We start from the raw sequence: 23,199 nt of genomic DNA on the forward strand, positions 1-23,199 counted from the left end.
TAAAATTATACATTTATCAATGATTATTTAGTCATTAGAATTTTATATGTTTTAAAATTCTACATTTATCAATGATTATTTAGTCATTTGTATATGAACAAAAGTAAGAACCGACATCCAATTTATAAAACTTATAAAAAACTTTCATTCAAAGATTAAAATGAAATATCAATTACAATAATATTAAAATAAAATATAAAAAACTTTCATTCAAATATTAAAATGAAATATCAATTACAATAATATTAAAATAAAATCCATAAGTCTATTTCTTAAAAAAAAAAAATAGTCATATATAAGAAATGAACATATACATAGTTGTAAATGAACATTTGAAACTACAAAGTTGCAAATTTTCTAGCTTTCCCTCTATTTGCTCTTAATTCAGTGTTTTCTTCAAATAACATCAGTTCTGCTGTGTATTGGAGCCTTAGCTTTCTAATTTGTTCCACCTGTTGAACAAAATGAATTGTCAAATTTTAATTAAACAATCTTTACTGTTTCATAAATGAATATTATATCTTAAATAATTGATCATTTATAACTCTTACATTGTTTGGTTTTAAATCACAAATCCAGCTCTCATTAGGATCAGCAGTGAAGGTTTCCATATGCTTCATAATGTAAACTCCACAGTTTGTATAGTCATTGTTGCTACGCCATTTCATCTTTTCCAAAACAACTGTGTAGTCTTCAATTCTTTTTGCATCTTGATATCCAAGGTGTTTCATGTACTCTGCCAATCCTTTTAACTGATAGAAAAAAGAGTAAAAATTGTTTAGAAGTTTGTATTGTGATGAAGACATGAACAATTAATAAAATATAATTGATCATGTAGCCAACTATAAATGAACATAATTATCTCACCATCATTTTTGGTTGTTCTTCATATTTTGCTTGGACTGATACCTTTTTTGGTAGTTTTCTATTGTCCATTATATGAATTTTGTCTTCTATATGATTGACGCACAACAGAAAAAAATGTTGAGAAGTTGATACTGGGAAGAAGACCTGAACAAATTATATAATGTTATTGGACAATATATTGAATGTAATTGAACATTTGTATTAAACAAGAATTAATACTTGTTTATATCCAACAATGCTGCCAATTTTATTCAACTTCAGTTCATTGTCAATTCTTTCTATGAAGGCATTAATTCTTGTCTTCATTGATGATCCTTCTCGACAAACTCTATTTGTGCACATAATGTGCTGTTGAAATAGAAACAAACATATAGAAGTTAAATGAATTTTTAGCAATTATTTATCATAGGAAAATAGAATCAATAATATAAAAAAAAGAAGAAAGACTAACATGAAGCACTGTTGAGAAATAAATCTTGTTTCTCGGCTTTTTATGATTAAGAAACCTTGCCCATCCATCTATGACACAATTTGTCACTTCAACATCATCTCCAAGAGTTAGTAATGAAATGTTCACTTGGTGGTCTGTTGTTGGTGAATTTATCATTTATGTATCCATTCACAATCTGCAAACAAAATGAATAAAACATTTATACTTTTGATCATTTAATGTATTTAAAATGAACATCTAAAACTGATCATACCTGACTCACTGATGGAGTTTTTCCTGACCATGATTTTCTCCATTTCTTCAGAAATTCTGCATACTCCTCACTAATTTTATCAGACTTTGGCTCAACAATTGGAATTTCTCCTGTAGGCAAGCCATAAACTACCCTAACATCCTCTACCTCAATTTCTATTTTTTCATTCTTTGGTAGTTCAAAACACTGGCTATTTTCTTCAAAACTTCCCAATAACCAATTACAGAACTTTTGATCAAGTTGAGGTAAACTAATGTCAAGAAGTGATCCTAACCCTATATCAACAACTTGTTGTTTTTGGGTAGGTGTCATCTTTTTTATCCATGCAATGAACTTCACATGTCCTCCTCTCTTTGAAGATTTCTCTTACTCAAATTCATCATCCTGAATTTCCTCAACTTCATCAGTTTCTATTGCTTGAACCATTTCAGTTTTCATTTTATTTTTTCCCCTACCTTCAATCTTTCCTTCATCATACAGTACCATCTTTTGCTCCTCCTTTTCAACCTTTGCCTTCACTGAATTCCCTTTCTTTGCCTGTTTCTTCCTTGGCTTTACTTCTTCCTCTTCCTCCACCTCATAATCATCCTCACTGACAGGCTCTGCTTCTGCTCTATAAACTGACTCTTCACTATCATCATCACTGTCAGTAGAACTTTCATCAGTAGGATCTTGAGAGGGTTCATCTGATGGTACTTCTTGTATTTTTTTTCTCTTTCCAGCATTTCTCTTGGCAGGACTGACATCTGAAAATTAAATATATAATTTTGTTTAAGTATTGAAAATGTACAGTAAGCAAATGATAAAACGAACAAAATTGTTTTCTCAAATGATCATTCTATATATATAAATTGAACATTTATAATATATCATTATATACCTGCTTTTCTTTTGCCAGCAACCTTAGAAGTTTTCTTCACTTCTTCTGGAGTTTTCTTTTTCCCACCTATATATTGAAATTGAACATTAATGATATACCATCATAAATGATCATTCTATACATTAAGATTGAACATTTACCCTTTTTGCCTTGGTCTGGAGGATATTCAGCAGGAGCACCTGCCATTTTTTTTTATTGGAGTAGGTGCTGGAGGTGGTGCATCAGCTTCCTTTTGAATAGGAAAAGTCCTTGTAGACGTTCTTCTCTTCTGTCCTATTTTTGCGGTTTCTTTAGCAGGTTCAACATCCTTCTTCAGGCTTCCCTTTTCAGATTCATCTAACAGAACATCTATTGTTTTTAAAAAAAATTATGTTAGTATATTTGAAAGTGTAATATTAATTGTGAAACAGAAAAGTATTATGATTACCTTGGCTCTTTGTAATTCTACCACTTGGCACAACAACAAGACTTTTGTTTTTGTTTTTCCTTGCAACCATTTTGTATCTTGTTTTCATTTTGGTTGGCTGATCACTTTTTTGTGATGATGGAGCTGTCTCCTCACTAAGTTTTGTGGAAACTTTATCATCATCTTGATCTAGAAGATAAGTTTCATCCTCAATTTGAACAAAATCAGGTGCAATTTGTGCTGCATATGAAATGATCAAATATAAAAGATTAAATAAACATTTATTTAAATTGGATGACAAATGTTTACTATATACAATATAAATGAACATTTCAGATAATGAATATGTACATTTTCCACTATTTACCTTTCGGATCTGTTGTCTTTGTAGACTCATCTTCCACTGTTTTCTCTTTAGGGATTTTCTCCTTTTCAGGCTCTTTTTTTCCCTCTTGTCCTTTTATGAAAATTTAATTAGGTAATATTTATATATTTTTTTAATCTTATTGAACATTCAATATTATGTAGATCCAATATGAACATTTTATGTAATAAAAATGTACATTTATAAATTTTTACCTTCTACATTTGTTGTCTTTGGAAAGACATCTTCCACAGTTTTGTCTTTAGGGCTTTTCTCCTTTTCAGTCCTTTTTTTCCTTCTTGTCCTTCTATTAAAATTTATTTAGTTAAAATTTGATTTTTTTAATCTTATTGAATATTTAATATTATGCTTTTCCAATATGAACATTTTTTGTAATAAAAATGTACATTTTAAAATTTTTACCTTTTTCCACAGTTTTCTCTTCTATTGGCCCTTTTTCTTTCTTTTTTGCTTCACCTTCAAAAGTAATAGTATTGTTAAAATTGATATTTATGACTATTAAACAAAAATATTCAATAAATATGATCATTTACCTTTCCTGATTTCCTTGCTTGCCTTTTCCATTCTTTTGAGATTTCTCATAATTTTGATTGTCGATTCTTTGTACTTCCTGTAAATGTATGATATTGTTATATAACTTTGAAATATATTCATTAATTGATTAAATTAATTCAATTATTTAAATTTAAACATACTTTGGGTTTCTCTCTATGTCTAAATGTATTTCTTGCATCTTGTCCTTTAATGTTGTTATTCTTGCATCATCTTTGGGTTTTCTGATATTTCATTAAAAATATGTTTGAATTTACAATTTTGATTAGTAATTAAAAAATGAACATATAACTTATATTACTATTGGCCATGAGAAAACTTTATTGTACTGATTTTCAAATGAACATATAGTCTATCTAAATTGAACATTTAAGTTTTCTTACTTTTGGCCAAGACTATTCTTTACTGGATTGCTTTGCACTTTTGGTTGAACTTCTTCTTGCTTGCTGAAATCAATATTAAGAAATACTTTAAATAAAAATGAAATAAATGGTACACAAAATAGATAGTTATCAAAAATGAAATGAACATTATATATTTATACCTTTTATCAATTTCATTTTTGTCCTTTTTCTCAGGAGTATTCCTGTCTGGATTGCTCTGCTCTTCTGGCTGAACTTGTTTTTGCTTGCTGAAATCAATTTTAAGAAATACTTTTAATAAAAAATGCACATAAATTGTACACAAAATATACTGTTATAAAAATGAACATTTGTTTATATAAAATTGATCATTAGTATACCTTTCATCCCTACCTCTCTTTGTCAGTTGTGTTATGTGTAGCAGACACACTCTTAGTTGTTGCATTAGTAGCAGGAATGTTCTCACTTTGTTCACTTAAAAAAAACAGAATTATTTTATATAATATGATATTAAAGTATGAACTAATTTATACAATGAAGAAGATAATTAGTTATTTTGGTATAAAGCTTTTATACCTTATTGTTTGATTTGTCTCTGGTGGTCTTGATTTTGACATAACAAATTTCACTCGAACCTTTTTTTTTCACTAAAATTTTAAGAATTACCTAATAAGTTTGGTATATGTATACAATGTACAATAATTGAATGTAAAAACAATTATTTATACATATAAACTTACTTGTTTAAAGTGTATCTTTCATAACTATTACCATATTCATTTTGTTCTATAACCTTCTTTAGAGTTAATGGTTCAGATTTCCCATCTCTAAATTGAAGCAAGTGTATCACTCTAAATGGCACATCACTACATTATAAATTAATTACATGACATTAGTTTGAATGCATATCACTGAAATGATTATTATCATATTTATATATGTGCATGATGATTTAATGAAATGTATATTTGTTATTTAAATCTCAATGAATACTCAAATGAACAAATATACATATATGATCATAATTATATCTATAAATGAACATTATGAGTATCAAATATGATCATATACAATGATGTTTCAATGAAATGTACTTGTTCTTAAATCTCAATAAATACTCATATGAACAAATATAAATATATGATCATAACTATATCTATAAATGAACATTATGAGTATCAAATATGATCATATACAAATAACATATTAAACAAAGATAAAACCAATTTTTATCAAATACAACTAGCATATTAGACATGAACATAATATATTCTGTAAATGACTAATTACCTTGGTAGTGGAGACATTGTTAAATCCGTACCAATTGACTTGTCAATATCTTTTAAAAGTTCCGGATCTACAATTGGATCATTTTGGCGGTTTTTTTTTTCAATTTGTCTACTCTTGACTGAAGAGGTACATCATCATCATCGTCTCTGTTTTATTTAATAAATTGTTAATGTTTTAGTTATTTTCAGTAAAATCTTAGAACAATTACTACAATCGCAAAAATTTTTAACAAAAATTAGGTTTTACAAATAAATTCGCTCTATAATTTTCATCGCAAGAATATGAACAAATTAGGTTTTACAAAAGTTAGGGTTCATACATTTCTTCAGAAATTTTCAACAAATTACTCGTCTCTGAAGTATTCTTCTCCAAAATCATACTACAATTGCAAAAAATTGAACAAAAATTAGGTTTCACACATAAAATCGCACTATAATTGTCATCGAAAGAAAATGAACAAAATTACTCACTCTTTAGATACATTTTGCTCCGATTTTGCAGTTTCTTCTTGCATGTTCTTCTCTGTAGTGGTTTTTTGCAAAATCGCACTACAATCGCAACAAAATGAACAAAACTAACGAAATTACTTACTCTTTTTGTTGTGATTATTTAATTTCTTCTCGAATATCAGACATTTGAAGCAATTTTGGAGTATTTTGAAGCAATTTTTCAGTGATTTAAATTGAAATTTGTTCCGATTCGTTGGGTTTGATGAGAGAGAAACTCTAGAGAAATGAAGAAGATGGTGTTTAGAGAGAGAGAATGATTTGAAATTGATTTTTTTTTTATTTTTTTTATGTACATATATATGTGGGGTAGGGGAAGTTAGTTATGCAGTTACTGCGGTTATTGTGGGGAGTGGGTAATTATTGTGGGTTAGTGGAGGGGGTGTGGGTAGTAACTCTAAACGCTGCGTTTAGAGGGAGTGTAGGTTGGGCTACCTACACTAGGGTCTAGTGTATACCAATTACGCGGACTGGCTCTTGAGCGTGGACGTGATTGGGCTTTTAACTTGGCCCAATTTTTCTTCCTTGGTTGGTCCGTGATACTCACTTCTAAAACTTGGATATTTTCACCAATCGGGCCTTTAATCACCGAACTAAATTTAATTAGCTCGGTCTTGGGCTTCAAACATACGGTCATCAAATATAATCCAACTCTAATATTTTCGTAGTGGCTTAATAAGCTCGGTAATTATCATAATTATGCAAATTCCTACAATTTAATACCAACTCTACAAAAACACTAGGAAACGTATATTAGTAATAAAATAGCTCCGTAGAGCTCAAATAAGCACAAATATGACCATGGGACGCGGAATAAAAATATATATAAAATAGACTTATCAGGTTTATGCACTAGTTCGTAAGGGGTAAATCATGTGGTCATTTGGTGTAGTGGCGAATCTAACATTTTTTTTATCATAAGATATCTTCTAAGCCATCACAGGCAATACAATTTCACCACAGTGCCAACCAGATTCTTCTTAAGCAATACATAATTTACTTATCAGATTAATTATTGGAAACTTGCAAAACATATTGAAAACATAACAATTAGAGATGTAATGAGAGATAAATGTTTAGCATAATCATAAACTTTCAATGCTATATCAGCAAATAACTCCTACAACACATTTTGCCGCTACGAAGGACTCGATCTAACTTTTTGTTCAAACTTAATGCATTACCATTATGATAAAAAACAAATTTGATGTTATTTATTGCATTAAAATTTTATTTAAGCTATAATTACATCTTTACATAATAAATAAATAAATAAATAAATTAAAAAAAATTGTGGGGCCACTGCCACACAGGCCACTTAATAGGTTCGCCATGCTTCCTGATGTGGGCGTACCGGTAGAATAAGGGAATAAATTAGAGTATCTGGTAGACACTTAATCACTAATAATTTGGTACAAAATGCCTTGTCGTTGACTACTACACCATGTTTGACTTGTTACACAGTTCTTTTCTTGGAGCTACATATGCGAGTCCGTCACAATCAAGGGAACATTGAAAGTAAGTTAATTACTATCATTGATTTTTTGTTGTTGTTGAAATTTGTTTTTATTTTATAGAGCTTTGGAAGATGGTTTGGGATTGGGAAGTCAATGAATTGTTTGCATATGCAGAAACAACATATATCTTAGGGTAAGATTTGTTTTCCTCATTTTTTCTACTGTTCTAATTATGTTATTATTCATGCGGCAGGACTTTATTTTTGTTTCTTTAAAATTTCTAGAAACATTGAATTTAAAGCTAATGAACACAATGAATTGAAGAAAATTGTAGAAGTCAATGATTACTTTGGTATAGGGATATCTTTGATGGAAAAGATGTGAAACATGCTTAGTAAGGCAAAAAGAATAAAGGTAGAAAGAGAGTTTGCACTGCATGAAGCTGCACTAGAGGAAGGTGTACAGATTGCACCGCAGGAAGATATACAAAGTGCTGCAATAAAAGTTAAAATAACATAAAACAAATTATATTAAAGTTATTTAAAAATTAACAAATTACGTGAAACTATTCATAATTTTTTATATTATCTTTCTCATATTATTTGGTGTTTAGTTTCTTTGTCACCTCAAAAGGAGAAGGTTGAATTCTTCCACTTTCGGAAAAGTTGAAACAAAATAAGACTTGATAGATTTGGTAGATTTGATGCAAAGCGTGATCAAACTTCCTTTTCCTCACCAAATTGATCTATCTTTTGTTGTTGATAGTAAAGATTTTATTTTTCTTCTCTATATAGATTTGAGATCCGTATTTTTTTTTTATAATATGTTACTTTTGTATCCACAATTTCATTCTTCTGAAATTCTAAATTGATCATCCTTATATCTGGAATGTGGCAAAAAATAAATTACCTTTAAACTAAGAAAGTTTGTTAAGCGAAAATCTATACATCTTCTTTCATCACTTACAAAGTATGATTATTATAACAAATGGTGGGTCAAATAGTACTTTTTTTTTATTATAACAAATGATTATTATAACAAATTTATCGTTGTGTATCACTTACTATATGTAGAGGCTAAGCGCAAAAACTCAAACAGTACAAACTAAATGTTGATATCGTGCGGTATTTTGGTACTGTTCACACTCATGTAAATGAGTATGAATACAAAGCAGCTCGAAATCACAAGGTTTGAGGTTTTTTAATTTGTTATTCATCTTTTTTACTTCCCAATGCCTTTCCCTTAACTCTATGACAATCTTTTTTTTTTTTTTAGAGATTTACAAATGAAAAGATCGAGTCAGATCTCGCAAAGATTTTTCCTAACTTTTACGTAGACATGTTTTACACTTTTTACTACTTGTGCATATGTAAGGGGTAAGTGACATAACTTGACTTATTTTAAAATTTATTTTTTACCTCTTTGGTTAGGACACTAGACTATGCAGATTTTATGGGCTTATCCACGATTCTTTCTCATGGTCAGTAGATTTTTTTTTTTAAAAAAAAAAAAAAAAATCTAGTCACTGTTGGCAAAGGCTTGTTTCACCTCTCCCATATTTCATTTTCTGTCTATCTCTATAGTCTGGGAAGTTAAAAAAAATGAAAGGTTATGGTGTTGCCACTGAGTGGTGAGTAATTACTTGTGTAATAATCTGTGAGTTAAAAGATTATCAAATGAAATAACCCGTATCATTAGAGTCTTATTAATGTGAACATTTCAAATACTACCTCCGTTAGTTATTATGTGTAATAAAGGAATATTTTACGTCTCACAAATAATACCTTTTGTTGCACATAATAATTAACGGAGTTAGTAAGAAATTTTCATAATTTTTTATTCACAAAATTAAAGATATATAACAATAGACAAAAAAACACACACACACACAAAAAAAAAAAAAAAAAAAAAAAAAAAAGATATAAAAATTTCCAAAATAAGCATATATCAACTTAAATACTTTGAACCTGAACATAGTCTAAATTGTGGCATCTTACCTGAATATTGATGTATCTTTAGCTCTCCTATATCTCTAATATAGGTATGATAATGTTTTGATCTGTTTTAAGCATTGCTAACTCAATTTGAGATAAGATCCCCTACAAGGAAAAACACTAAACCTCTTCTTAAATTGTTCTTGATTATTTGGTAATGGTCTTAATGGGAACAAACTCCCTTAAAAGAGTATAAGACCACCCTCATTTATGGGCAAAAAAAATAAAAATAAAAAATGTCATTATCTCTCTACCCACTTTTTCACTCCTCTTTCCCACTTTTTCTCATGGACATTTTATTTTTACAATTTCTCACACATTCATGGGCAAAAAAAAAAAAACCCACTTTACTCTCTCCCTTATCCATTTCTTTCTCGTACAGGGACACGTGGCCGCACCATAATGGTCACGCTTATGGTCCTTGTCAGCGATACAATGCATTGGCTTTCTTTTAAAAAAATTTCAATTTTTCTTTTGTTATTTTATTTTATTTTTATTTGGATTGGATGGCTCACCATTACTGTAGCTATTTCATTTGCCATTGTCGTGGGCATTTGTCCATTTTCTCATGGGCATTTTTTTAAATGCTCATGAGTGAGGCTAAAATACCATATATTTTTTTCACAAAAATCTCCTCATGGGTAAAAAAATGCCCATGAGTGAGAGTGCTCTAAGATTATACCCTTAATAATTTACAAATTTGATATTACATTGTGGTTTAATCGATAACCCATCTAATCTATTAGACTACTCTAATAAATGCAAAAATTGATATATATATATATATATATATATATATATATATATATATATATATATATATATATATATATATATATATATATATATATATATATATATATATATATATATATATATATATATATATATACGGGGAGGTTCCGCTGAAAACAGGGCTTATGGTGAAAACTAAAAACAGAAAATCTCAACCATCCATTGTTACTAACAAGATCTAACGGTTTAAAAAAAAAAAAATAACGTAGAGTCACTATATATAAAAATAACGTAACTGTATACAAAAATAGGGTAACTATATCAATTTTTACAACATTTGTCACTATATACAAAAATAGGGTAACTATACCAATTTTGATCCTATTCATAGAAGTCACTATATACAAAAGTAGGGTAACTATATCAATTTTGACCACATTTACATATAGGTCGCTATATACAAAGATAAAATAACTATATTAATTATAGCTTGCAATATTGCTGAAAATCCAGCAAGATTGATATATACAAAAATAAGGTGACTGAAACAAAATTTACAACATTTCCATAATACTAAGGTCATTATATACGAAAATAAGGTAACTATATATAAACTTCGGGTAATTAAATCAATTTGACACCATTTACCCAGAGGTCACTAAATATAAAAATAAAGGGTATTAAAAAAGTCTATGTAGGATTCGAACCTACATCCCGTGATTACACGGTGCTCGACCAATTGAGCTAATAGGCTTTCAACATGCCAAAAACTAGAGGCTTAAAACCAACACAGATTTTAAATTTATGTTTGAGATTTTACAATAACCTTTCACACACACACAAAAAAAAGAAAAAAAAAATTACAAAATTTATAACTAGTTAACTACTGCAAATTAGTTTTCCATATACTTCGTTCAAAGTTTTATGGAATACATTGTATGTTGAAGGCTTTCCCAGAATATTGTCAGTGTCAACTTTCAATTTCCTTCTTTCTTCTCTGAAAATTTGGGGAATTACAGAATTAGGCAAGTAGTAGAAGCAACATCTTCATTCTGCTTCATTGCTGAGACGAAAACTGAAAGATGAAGTTTCAAGCTCTGCGTCTTAATGGCGGTACCTCTCTTTTTCCCATAATTTCCTACGGCCGATTTAGAGGGAACGATTAAGCCCCAAACCTAGACCACCACCACCACCGAAACCCCCAAACCCAGACCACCGACACCACCGAAACCCCAAACCCAGACCACCACCACCACCGACACCACCAAAACCCCCAAATCTAGACCAACACAACCACCGACACCCACCAAAAATACCGAATCCACCCACAAACCAAGCGAAACCACCCAAAACCCACCGAAAATCACCGAAACCACCAACACCACCACAACCATCAACACCACCAAAACCCCCAAACCTAGACCACCACCACCACCGACACCACCAATTTGCTAATAATATCAAACAATTGACATTCTATAGCTAAATAATCCAGTATATAAAAATTAAAAAAAAAAAACAGCAAAAATGCAAAAATTAAAGCCTAAATTCGCAATTTATTATCAAAATTCAGTTACAATACAACAAAATTGCATATAATTCACGACAATTACACATAGAATCAGAAGGAAAACAACAATTGAAGATCAAATCAAGTTCAAACCTAAAAAACACGATTAAAAAACCAAAAACCAAAAAAAAAAAAACATAATCAGATCGAACCTCCAAAAATACCTAAGCCGCTTCAACGGAGAATTCAGAGTATGCTTCCGCCGCGTTTAGAGAGAGAACGAAGAGAGAGAAACACACAGTAGAGAGAGAAAACAGAGAACTTGGTTGAAGAGAGAGAAAGTAGGAAAGAGAACAGAGAGGAGAGAGAAAATAACGTGTGAATTAAAAGATTAAAGATGTCTGAAAATAAGGGGAAAAAATCTCAGCCATAAGATATGATGTACGGCCCAGATTAACTGTTTTCAGTTTTTACTTTACCACTTGTTTTCACATGATCCAACTCCTATATATATATATATATATATATATATAAATATTTAAAAATTTGAACCAAGCAATTAAAACGTAAACATAATGCAACCCGATTTGAACTCGATTTGAACGGCTATACTACTACGAGTCTACAATAGTAACATGAATGACCCGTGCACCCCTCTAACCCTCCAACGTTAATCCGCAACGTCCACTCCTCCACGGCCCACGTTTTCAAAGCTTCCCTCCCAAACCAATAAATCCAAAAAAATTCAACATTTCAAAAAAAATGCCATCTTTCTGATTTTCAATTTCTTTCCAGAACTCAACGTTACAAAATCTCTTCCTATCCTTCAATTATTACAACAACATTAATTCATTCCTTCATTCAAATTCAATTCAACCTCATTTTCGCTTCAATTCATGGAAGCCGCCGAAGCCGAAACAGAGGCGGCTTTCAAGCCGGCTCATTTGGTAACTTTCTCTCCAACACCCTCTTCAACACTCAACAATCGCCGTCTCTCAAGCCAATTCTCCAAACCGAGTAGCCCAATTCGAGCCGGCTCAACAAAGAAGAAGACTTTGGCTTGGGTTTCTCTCCAAGGTCGGCTCGTTGAAGCCGATGAAGCTACCTCGGCTCAAGCCATTGGCGGCGGCTTAAGCCGAGAAGAAGCCGTGGGGTGGGAACTCTTTATCTTTATTCATCGTGTTCTCATTGTTGCTGTTGCTGCTGCTAAATGTGAGAAGAATCATCAGATTTTACAACTTAGAAAATGTGTTCAACTCAGGGTTTGTATAATTCTCCCTTTTCTTTTTAATCACATTTGATTTTTATTTTTATTTTTTTTTTTTTTAATTTGTAATGATTTTATGATTGTTTTTTTATGTGGGGTTTTTAATTCAGAGTTTGGTAAAAAAAAAAAAGAATTAAAATTTTGGTGGGTCTTAGGGAGAATCATTGACTTCTGTAAAGATTATGTAAGGGTTTTGGAATTTGTAAATTTTGTATTAATTGAAAGTGAAAAGTAATTAATTGGATGGTTGTGATGAGATGATGATGATATTGATGTTTAAAAGTTGTTAGCTTTGACGAGTACAATTGTTTGTAGACCCGCTTTGTTGGCTTCTTTTGTCATAGGAGAACTATACATTGTGAGCCAATTTACGCGAATGAGATTGAATTATATAAATTTTGCTTAAATTTTCGTGATTTGGATCTCTTTTAGCATGTTTGTGAGCCAATTTACGCGAATGAGATTGACTTGTACTCTTAATACCCGAGTTTTGGTTTTAAAATTGATTGAGTTAGTGACTCTACATAATCAGGGATGCTGTTATCACTGTTATGTGATACCCGAGTTTTTGGTTTACTATAATGACATGCCGAATTATTTAGTTGCATTCTCTAATTTTGAATCAGTAAATGTGAATGTGATTGAAGTAATAGGGAGTGCATTCTTTTGAATTTTAAGTGTTACTGAAAAATTTAAGTTGAGGTTACTGATCAGTGTGTCTTTATTCTCTTGCAGGATGATATATTGATGAGCATGCAGCAAAAGCTTGATGATTTGTGTGAGCAAATGAATTCTATGAAAGATCAGCCTCAAGCAGTAGTTGATTTGTCGGCGCCCAAGATAATGGATTTTTCATCTAGAAGATCATCTTTGGCCAGCAAATCTGGTTCTATGTGCAGAGACTGTTGGTTCTGTGATCAACGCCGAGCTGAGTTTAATGATATTTCAATGAGACTCTATTATATGCCCCTTTTGTTGCAAAATATTTCCTAGTGGTAGTTCACAGCATGCACATACACATACAAACACAGAAAAAGATAGGTTAAGGAAATAGATTTTTGTGTTCTTCAGACGTGTTAGAATCTAAATTTGACTTGCTTGTAATGTACCAGGGAAACTCACTTGTGAAAGCTGCTAGTGGTGATGAGATGTTTAAAAATAGGCTCTCTCTATTTCTAATGAAGCAGAACAGGAGGAACGTCTTATGTCAGATTTGTCTGATTGGGCTTCAAGTGTCACTTCAGTGGCAGATATACAAGTAATGAATTAACCATGGTTTTTGTAGTTTCTTTATATGATGTATATGCATCTGTTTTCGAGCAAAGGATAACTTATTTATTTATTTTTGCCTCGAGGAAAACTTACACTGAATGTCGATGTTGGGTATGGTTTTCAGCCGAATAACTTAGCAATAGAGCAAGATACTTATAATCTCAAGAGGGAATGTGAAGAAAAGGATGCTGCTATAAAGGAGCTTTCTTCTTTTATTCGTTCAAAAGATGTTGTCACTTCTAAAGTAAGATATGCCTTACTATTTGTTTCTGTTTTTCTTTGATTTGTGAATCAAGGATGGCTCAGTAAAGACACCATTCCTTTTCTTGACAGAGAATTGAAGAACTTGAAGAGGTTATTCGTCGAAAATGCACAATTATTACTAAGTTGAAAAAGGACTTGATTGTTCTGGAACAGAAAGTAAGAGCTCTTTGCTGAAACAACTTCAATCGTTTTCAACTCTTTTTTCTCTAATAAGTTGCCAAATTCTGATCCCTGATGAATGCCTGCAATAAGTTTTTATTCCCTACTTCCTTAATCTTTGTAAGCTAAAGCAATATTAAGTCTACAACTTGAATGGAAGGAACATCAATATTCAACAATACTAAAGCTTTACATTATTACAGGTGGTGAACTCAACAAGAGCCAAAAGGCGGTCATTCTCTGGGTCGAGCTTGGATAAGAAACAACAACCTACAATGTCAGATAATCTGCGTTATGATATGGATAGTCCTTTATCTTATGATATGGAGAAGAAGCAGAATGCCTCTAGTACTGTTGAAAGTCGAGTAGTAGTAAAGACCTCCACAAACACCCCTCTCCAAAACAGCTCTTCTTCAAGTGAGAAAGTGTTAAAGATAAACCAGAACTTATCACTTGCAAAAGCTCCATCGCCTTCTACAAAGCTTTCTCTTCAGGTCTCGAAATCCAGACCAGTGAGTCCCCTTAAGGAGAAATCGTTGAATCAAACTCATTCTTCAGCAGCTTCTCCAATGCCAAACAAGGTGTCTGCAGGACGTGCAGGTGTAGGTTCAAAAACTAACAGAAGACGAACTCATAGTGGATTCAAAGATGCAGCCTCACAGAAGCGATGGATGTAGTAGGTATCTTTTCTTTTATCAAGATCCATATAAGTTTATTTTTACTTCTATTAACACTTCCACAATCATGCCTGTTTGAGAATTAGGGGATCATCACTAGTTGGTGAATCGGCCTTCCCCTTGGGAGGTTAGGGGTTCGATTCTCATTGTGGGGTTTAGGCCTTAAGATATAGGACCCTATAGTCGAGCTTTGCTATAATTAACATAACCGACTACTAGGTGGTACTTACTCAATCTAACCATTTATGTAGGTATGATGTCCAATGTATTGTCCATGAGTTAAAAAAATCTAATGAAGAAGAAGAACTGACGGTCCCTAAAGTGCAGAATCCTTGGTGATGTATTAAAGAAGCAAAGATGATCTAGAGCAGAAGGCACATATATATGTAGAATTTGGAATTTGTAATAATAATAATTTGATAATGCTACATCACAGAAGAATGTGTTCTTGTTTAATAGTAACTTGGTAAGCTGTGGTAAACTGTGCACTCATAAGAGTATAAGGCCATCTTTATTAGTGGTAAATCTGGTGATATATATTATATATACTTGCTCTTTGGCGTAATTAGCATGCATATAAATTATAGAGTTAGTGCGTGTCAAAAAAAAATTATAGAGTTAGTGAGTCTAGTTACCCATCCCCTAACAACGGATCATAATCTTCCGTTTTTAACCATCAACGAAGAAATGTTTTTTAGGCTAACAATCCAATCAAATATCGAGTTTTATTTATTTATTTATTTATTTCGGTTGAGTGAAGAGTATTGTTTTATTTTATTTTTTTTAAACTCAAAACTCTTCACTTAACCAAAAAAAATAAATAATTAAATATAAAAAAAAAACTCGATATTTGATTGAAATTCTTATGTTACACCATAAGAGTTGAAAAATAATATTAATACGATTATACGAGAAATGATATACATCTTTTTAACATATTTTAAGTATTTTACTCCGTATATTACGTGCAGGAACATTTGTGAAATTTCCTTGCAAATATGGTATGTTTACTATGAAGTCTCATCAGTCATCACCAAATATAATTATACCCATGTCTAAGTGTGTACCAAAATGACATCCCTTGACCCTCGAATAGTCATGTAGGTTTAAAAAAGCGGCTAATGACTTCCAAGCTCCAAGGAATCATCAACAAATATTTTAGTCAACTAACTTCGTTATATTAATGGAAGATGACTTGATAAGAAAAGTCCAGTAACGAATAAAGTTCATATACTAGAAATTTTTAACACATTTCCTTTTTTACATTCTTGAATTTGTCTTTCAGTTAAATGATGGGCTAATTTTATACGGAGTACTTGTAAGTTGTACTCGTATTTAATTTGTCTCTATCATGTCACCCCTTTATTTACTAATTTATAATATTTTTTTTTGTCTTTCTCACTCTCAACAATCGTTTACTCTTTCTTGTAGGTGAAGTTCTTCTCAAAATTTCTAGCAATATTTTGAAAACGGATCTAAGCCCTTGTTCTTTTCAATAAAAAAAGGTTTGAGTCAAATAAGTAGAAAAAAAAAATTAGAAGTTTTGTATTTAAAATAGCTAAGCTTAATTAAATAATATACACATATTACGTATTTTAAATTAGTAGTTGAATTATCTTATTATATGAGCTAGAATGGTCTTTTTCTAAAAATATACACTTGTAGACTTTGTAGTTTCTATTTTGAAGAGAAAATACTTTAATATTTATTGATGTCACATATAGAGCTAATGTAGCATAGATGCGTTACATGCGTATATTGAGATGGATGTGTGAAAACTTCTTGAGAGATGATGCGTTACATGCGATATTGAAATGGATGTGTGAAAATATTTTGAGAGATGAAATTATGGATATAAATATCATAAGAAGGTGAGTATAAGATTAGAATGAATCTACTACATTGATTTGAAATTTTAGGCATGATGTGAACCTAAAACATGCATCGGTAAGAAAGGTGAACTATTAGGATAATGACAATTTCAAAAGACAGTGAGAGATGCCTAAAATAGTTTACATGGATGGACGTAAAAATGAATTTGTATGAGTAATTTACGATGAATTTTATAAATGAAACCCAATCAACAAACTCGAAATCTACAACGATTTTTTTTATTAATCGGTACAAAGTAGGGTGAGCAAATCGGGTATCCGTCAAATTTTAGAAATCGGACCTGGATTTGATTGGAACCAGGTCATAAAATTCGGAACCGTAATTGGAATTGGTTTAATCGGGTCCTAAAATTTAGGAATTAGAATTGCAACCACCGGGTACCCACTTAATCACTTATGTATGTAATTATTAAAATATAATACAAATTATAATACTTATTTTGATTATATTAATTTTTAATGTTTAATACTTATATTTATATATGCATTAAGCTATTTGTATTTATGTTAGGTATTAACAATACTTTTTTATTTTACTAACTAGTTACATTTAACATATTTTTATTGTTTAAAATTATTTAGTTTAGCATATATATTGGGTAACCAGGTACCCAACCGATTTCGATTTTGGTTCCAAAAGGTTGTAACCGGGTCTAATTCCGTTTCAAACCCGTCGATTCCTAACCGGTTCCAGTTCCAATCGCAGGTACCCGAATTTTTTGCTCACCCATAATATAAAGGATGATCTAGGTAGACGACCTTGCAAGGCAAATTATTGGCTCATACAAGTGATACAACCCATCTATCCATTTAAAAATACTTCGTAATTCATAACACTTTAATTTTATAATTAATGTTGCATTAAAACCTTAATCTACAACAAATTTTCTTACAAAAAATATTGAAAAGATGATGCTATTTATTGATAGTCACCTAAACAAAAATACCCCTTTCTTGATGACAATAACCTTCAAAGACTTTGACAAGTCAATCCCGCGCAACACCTTCTCCCTTTACAAAACCCCTCCATTCTTTTACTCATTCACTCTCTCTCTCTCTCTCTCCCTCTCTCCTTTGATCCTCTCTTCAAAACAAAAACTCAAAACTCCAACCAAAAAAAAAAAAAAAAAAAAAAAAAAACAAAAAACAAAAATGTTGTTTGATCGAACAAGTTCATCAAAAGAATCAATATCAACTTCGACTTCACGTAGTTGGTCGAGCTCGAACTCGAGAGTACTAGCAATCGAATGCATTAGAGGGACCTCAAGAGCCGACGAATGGAGTGGGGGATTACTCCAAACCGGCGACATCGTTGAAGAGATTCAAATAGGTGAATTGATCCTACGATCACCGTTTAAAGATGGTAACTCAGGTGTTCAGAAACAACTGCATAAGTGCTTCAAGAGCAAGGAAACTGCGGTACGAGTTCGAGTTCGTCGTGGTGAGCTTGACTCTGCTGTGTTGATTGGTTGTATTGTTCCTGAAGGGAGGAAGAAGAAGCAGCAGTATGTGTTGAGAGCTATTGATGATCCTAACTATGCTGTTGCTTTTATTGATCGTTCTGAGACTGAGTGCTTACAATTACAAGGTAATGTATGTCGAATTTTTGTTGCGTTGACTTCTTTATATCTCGACAATCTTTCTCCCTTCGTCTCACTAAGATTGCCTTGATTAGCTTGAAAAGTTCTTGCAAAGGACCATCTTAGTGAACATATTTAGGGGGGTTGATTTTGATTTGTGGTTTACTGGTTTTTAAGTATAGCTTTCTGATATAATTAAATTGATTTCATTTTCAAAATTTTTGTTAGTCATAGATTTTAAGCTTAATTGTGAAATATTGATCATATTTTATTAATTATTCTCAACTTGTTTGATTAAATATAATCTTGATGAGTAAGAGTGTTATAATTTATAACTGATAACAATTAGCAGAACAATATATATAAAACGGGAATTGTATATTTATATGAACTGAATTATGTTACTTTATTTTTAGGATGTATAATTGTATATGCGGAATATAAGAGTTTGCATTTCTCCGTTCCAAATTAAGTGCAATGTTTGACTTTGCATGATTTGCGAGACATAATAGACTATATATAATCTTAGTTATATACCCCTACAAATAAATCATAAACTTTTGATATGCTGAAAATTTTCATTAAAACAAATGAAGTACGAGTATATCAAGATCACATTTGATGATGTTCGTCATAGTGTATTCCTTACAATTGAGGTCAAAAAGTTCAAAAATATATCGACTTTGACAAGTCAAATGTTGCATTCAATTTGAGTGTCTTCTTCTTATGTCCACTTGATAAATTGGAATAATGTTGATGTTGATTGAGTATGAAATTAAAAGCAACCTTTATCGAGTAAAGCATGATCAAATGGACAAGTTGGACAATAGAACCTTGTACACCAAGTTTAGATGTTTGGCCTAATTTGAAAATGCAAATAATTTAAGATTCAATTCAACTGTATGATCTGATACACGTTTCTTCCTCCTCGGTATTTCGTTATCTTGATCTCTAATCGCAGCTTCTAGGGACTCCAGGTTACATCATACGTTAAACAGTACTCAAATCGAAGATGGTTATGTAGCATATCCATGGGAACGGAAGATGCAGACAATGCTACGAGTCCCTAATTCAAGCAGTTTTTTCTCTATCCTGTTTTTGCCAAAGGCTTCGGAAACAGGACGTGGGCGCTATAATGATGTGGAAGATACTCTTGCTAGAGCCAATGCATGGCTCAACGCGGCTCAGGCATCAGGGGTTCCAATAGCCTTAACAAATATACAGACAGAATCTTTACTTACAAAGGTACAGTTTTACTCGAATATGCAGTTCAGTATGTTATAATATAGCCAACTGCTCGATTATGTTTATGTGATCGGATTTAGCTAGTCTTGATGTTATTTTTACATTGTTGGAGTAAAATAAGCTGACAGATTGGAGTTGTTTTACTCTGTTTGATTATGTGACCTTTTAGTCATTTTAAGGCATTCGCGGTTCTTATTCTTGAGTACTGCATACCGTTGATAAAAATATGGGATAATGCAATGTTGTTCAAATTGAAAATTTGAAATGTTTTCTGGTGTTTTCAGTAATCCAAAATTATTGTTTTAAGATCTTGGTACTTATTCCTATACTACTTGTTGGTTGTGGATACTGATGAATACGAGTAATATAATGATTCATTCATCTCTTTCCCGTTTGCAACAGATTTCTGGTGAAACAGCTTCCACCACAGTGAGCACTTCATCATTGTCAGATTTGCCAAATCTTGCCAATGCAAGCCTATATGGATTTGAGGACTACCACGGAGTTGACATTGGAGTTGTCAGAGCAATTCGTCTCTGGTACTCTCCCATCCAAGAGTACCCGATTGAGATTGACATAGAAGAGGGTGATGTAAAGCTCGGGTTTGCTGTAAGTCGCACTGAAGAGGTAATATTTTCTTCTTTCCTTTGTTCTTTCTACTGTTTTGGTTTATCACTAAATAGTGCTAAATGCTAACATACTTGGGACAACATTTTTAGGGATTTATATACATATCATCAATTCTGGAAGGTGATGGAAATGTCCCTTCTGCAAGATCAGGCCTCAATGAGCTGTATAAAGAAGCATCAAGAGACTCTAAGCTTCTAGTGATATCGCGAGTAAACAACCAAAAAGTCCTTCCTTGGATTGTTTCTCCATCAAGTGCCATCCAATGCTTTGATACCGTTTCCCTTAGCCAGAAGCTATCCTTGCACCGCCATGCTCGAGCACCCTTGCTTTTCCATGTTTTGATGCGGGACTCACAATTTGCTTCTAACTCTCCACGATCACAGAGTGGCCCTGCTCCATTAGCTTTGCCATTTTGGCCTAATTCTGATGGTGATCAAAACCAACCTCCTTCACCACCCTCGAGTTCCCCTGGTGCTGGACTTAATGGTGGTGGAACTGAGATAGGATTGGCTAGAGATACAGCAGGCGAAGAATCTTTCAGATTTCATAATTTCGCGCTGCCTGCCAACTGGGTGTAATGTATGCCTTGAAAGTTATGTATGGAATGAAGCGTGTGCATATGATGGCATTGATAATTTGACATGTCCTTAATTAGATCTTAGTTGATATAGCAGTGCCAAAAGACTAAATAATTTAGACAAAAGTGTGGCAGCAACAAATAAATTATGTTGCTGCTTGTATATACAGGTGAGTGGTGGATGGATTTCAAGTTCAGTCTTCTGTAAATGTGATATGTAAGTGTTAGTGAATTTGTGTGACTAATACAGTGAGGCATTTTGATGAATTTGATTGGATTAGTTTGTTAACATTGGCATGGCCTTTTTGTACATGGGGATTGTTGACCCTTAACATTGTTTAGTCGTTGATTTCTATTTTTTCATCAAATAATAATTAGAGAAATGTCACTTGAAAGCCAAGGTTAGAATAAACTACAAAGTAGCAAGTAGTTAAGCAGAAAAACACAACACGCTTTGTGTTACAAGAGGCATCCTTATGTTTTAAACAAGCATGACATTGTCATTAGTAGTGTTGATGGACATAATTGGCTCATGAGGTACTAGTAAACATAACTTAAGAGGCTCGATTTTACATTTTTTTTTTTTTTTGTATTATACATACCGAGTACGATTCATGAGGATCTCAAAATTACCACATGTAAAAATTAAATGTTACAACTAAGTAAAAATGTATACATGCAGTGCTTGTTTAGCATTCAAGATATTAGATCGGGTCGTATTTGGTTGAAAAATCATTTAGGTTGATTCCGAGGTCAAGTCAATTAAAAGTTGATTCATAGTAGTTATACTTACATAGTTAACAATTAAAGGGGGACTTGTCAAAAACAAAACAAAAAAAACAATTAAAGAACATTTCCATACCGAGATAGTCAAATTAAAATTAGACTTCTTTTAATAAGTTAAGCATTATTACATTGTGGCCTTGTGGGGGGTTAACTCGGATCAATTATATCATTCTACGAAGTATGATTTAAGCCTTTAAGGTATCATTCAAATTTTATGTCTGGTAATCAAGTACAAGTCATGCCAGATCTTAAATATGGTGTTGCTTTGTACAGATTAGGCAACCTTGATCTACATTGTAGCTTAGCTCGTTGGCTCCTTACCATGCATAAGTGTCACTGTGTCAAATAACACTTGAATGATTGAAAGTTGAAACACATAACAAGAAATGAAGAACTTTTTTCCAAAGTGAGCTTTATTCACAAACAATTTTGTAAAGTAGACGCGTGGCCAAATTATTTACCAAATTAAGCTTCCAAGGTAAAATGTTGTCTCAGACAGCGTTTTATACCCTGGTTTTTTTAAAAAAAAAATCAATTTGTAAAACGCTTTCTGGGACAGCGTTTTACATGTTGACTTGTTTTTTAAAAAACATTTCGTAGTTTCTGATATTTAAAATGTTAAATAAAAAAAAATCAAATACCCTAAAACGCTGACTGAGGCATCGTTTAATTTAGTACATAAAACGATGACTGAGGCAGTGTTTAATTTAGTACATAAAACGCTGCCTAGGACAGCATTTTATAACGTTGTCCCAGACAGCGTTTTTCCTGCTAGGCTGCAGCAGCCAGCAGCCTCATCACTCCAAATTCAGCCCCCAACCCTCATTCAGCCACCACCCTCCACCACTCATTCAACCACCACCCTCCACCATCACACTCCAACACCCCCCCCACCACCAACCCCAACCTTAACCACCATCCCCACCGTCATTCACGATCCCCGACAACCTCCCCACCATCGACCACCACCTCCCGCCACTTTTGCCCACCCTTAGCCACTTCAAACCACTCAAACCACCCCCAACAGCGCTACAATTACCATGAACCACCACATTAACCACGACCGGCCATCGCTTCTACCCCGTTTCTCATTATGGAGCCCAAATGTTTTGTGTTTGCTATATATCGGCCTAGAATGATCTATTTTGACTGACATAAGTCCGATTTGGACTAATAAGGAAATTAAACTTCAATACACACAC

At 32.3% G+C, this 23,199-nt stretch overlaps 4 protein-coding genes across 7 annotated transcripts; 2 read left to right on the plus strand and 2 right to left on the minus strand.

Moving 5' to 3' along the window:
- Positions 1-273: 273 nt before the first annotated feature.
- On the minus strand, positions 274-1,419 carry LOC110736174. The gene is made up of 4 exons (XM_021916329.1): positions 1,319-1,419; positions 868-1,215; positions 552-752; positions 274-452 (listed from the first exon to the last, which is right to left on the minus strand). Exons 2-4 carry the CDS (start codon positions 934-936, stop codon positions 339-341), a joined length of 384 nt encoding a protein of 127 aa, XP_021772021.1. The 5' UTR covers positions 937-1,215; positions 1,319-1,419; the 3' UTR covers positions 274-338.
- Positions 1,416-2,828, minus strand: LOC110736173 (DNA topoisomerase 1-like). Its single transcript, XM_021916328.1, has 4 exons — positions 2,592-2,828; positions 2,452-2,517; positions 1,572-2,317; positions 1,416-1,493 (listed from the first exon to the last, which is right to left on the minus strand). Exons 1-3 carry the CDS (start codon positions 2,635-2,637, stop codon positions 1,938-1,940), a joined length of 492 nt encoding a protein of 163 aa, XP_021772020.1. The 5' UTR covers positions 2,638-2,828; the 3' UTR covers positions 1,416-1,493; positions 1,572-1,937.
- A 9,357-nt stretch (positions 2,829-12,185) lies between these two features.
- On the plus strand, positions 12,186-16,924 carry LOC110736176. 3 transcript variants are annotated; one of them, XM_021916331.1, is made up of 6 exons: positions 12,186-12,910; positions 13,651-14,173; positions 14,312-14,431; positions 14,521-14,607; positions 14,814-15,290; positions 16,719-16,924. In XM_021916331.1, exons 2-5 carry the CDS (start codon positions 14,120-14,122, stop codon positions 15,285-15,287), a joined length of 735 nt encoding a protein of 244 aa, XP_021772023.1. In that variant the 5' UTR covers positions 12,186-12,910; positions 13,651-14,119; the 3' UTR covers positions 15,288-15,290; positions 16,719-16,924. The 3 variants fall into 3 exon arrangements, with proteins under 3 accessions (XP_021772023.1, XP_021772022.1, XP_021772024.1); XM_021916330.1 differs by lacking the exon at positions 16,719-16,924 and adding an exon at positions 15,539-15,975; XM_021916332.1 differs by lacking the exon at positions 16,719-16,924 and adding an exon at positions 15,539-15,975 and having other exon boundaries at positions 14,814-15,286.
- Positions 16,925-17,892: 968 nt separating this feature from the next.
- On the plus strand, positions 17,893-21,452 carry LOC110736177. 2 transcript variants are annotated; one of them, XM_021916333.1, is made up of 4 exons: positions 17,893-18,767; positions 19,721-20,004; positions 20,407-20,631; positions 20,724-21,452. In XM_021916333.1, exons 1-4 carry the CDS (start codon positions 18,089-18,091, stop codon positions 21,210-21,212), a joined length of 1,677 nt encoding a protein of 558 aa, XP_021772025.1. In that variant the 5' UTR covers positions 17,893-18,088; the 3' UTR covers positions 21,213-21,452. The 2 variants fall into 2 exon arrangements, with proteins under 2 accessions (XP_021772025.1, XP_021772027.1); XM_021916335.1 differs by having other exon boundaries at positions 18,661-18,767; positions 19,737-20,004.
- Positions 21,453-23,199: the final 1,747 nt, after the last annotated feature.

Source organism: Chenopodium quinoa, unplaced genomic scaffold (assembly GCF_001683475.1).
Source record: "Chenopodium quinoa cultivar QQ74 unplaced genomic scaffold, ASM168347v1, whole genome shotgun sequence".
NCBI classification, from domain to species: domain Eukaryota; kingdom Viridiplantae; phylum Streptophyta; class Magnoliopsida; order Caryophyllales; family Amaranthaceae; genus Chenopodium; species Chenopodium quinoa.

Bases quoted from the DNA above. Each gene is read 5' to 3' on its own strand.
- LOC110736174 (XM_021916329.1), bottom strand. From the start codon at position 936: ATGGACAATAGAAAACTACCAAAAAAGGTATCAGTCCAAGCAAAATAT. The intron at 753-867 runs GTGAGATAATTA...TTTTTCTATCAG, and splicing joins AAGAACAACCAAAAATGATG to TTAAAAGGATTGGCAGAGTA. The intron at 453-551 runs GTAAGAGTTATA...TTTGTTCAACAG, and splicing joins GTGATTTAAAACCAAACAAT to GTGGAACAAATTAGAAAGCT.
- LOC110736173 (XM_021916328.1), bottom strand. From the start codon at position 2,637: ATGGCAGGTGCTCCTGCTGAATATCCTCCAGACCAAGGCAAAAAGG. The intron at 2,518-2,591 runs GTAAATGTTCAA...TTCAATATATAG, and splicing joins TCCAGACCAAGGCAAAAAGG to GTGGGAAAAAGAAAACTCCA. The intron at 2,318-2,451 runs GTATATAATGAT...TTTAATTTTCAG, and splicing joins TGCTGGCAAAAGAAAAGCAG to ATGTCAGTCCTGCCAAGAGA.
- LOC110736176 (XM_021916331.1), top strand. From the start codon at position 14,120: ATGTCAGATTTGTCTGATTGGGCTTCAAGTGTCACTTCAGTGGCAGAT. The intron at 14,432-14,520 runs GTAAGATATGCC...TTTTCTTGACAG, and splicing joins AAGATGTTGTCACTTCTAAA to AGAATTGAAGAACTTGAAGA. The intron at 14,608-14,813 runs GTAAGAGCTCTT...ACATTATTACAG, and splicing joins TGATTGTTCTGGAACAGAAA to GTGGTGAACTCAACAAGAGC.
- LOC110736177 (XM_021916333.1), top strand. From the start codon at position 18,089: ATGATGCTATTTATTGATAGTCACCTAAACAAAAATACCCCTTTCTTG. The intron at 18,768-19,720 runs GTAATGTATGTC...CTCTAATCGCAG, and splicing joins TGAGTGCTTACAATTACAAG to CTTCTAGGGACTCCAGGTTA. The intron at 20,005-20,406 runs GTACAGTTTTAC...CGTTTGCAACAG, and splicing joins CAGAATCTTTACTTACAAAG to ATTTCTGGTGAAACAGCTTC.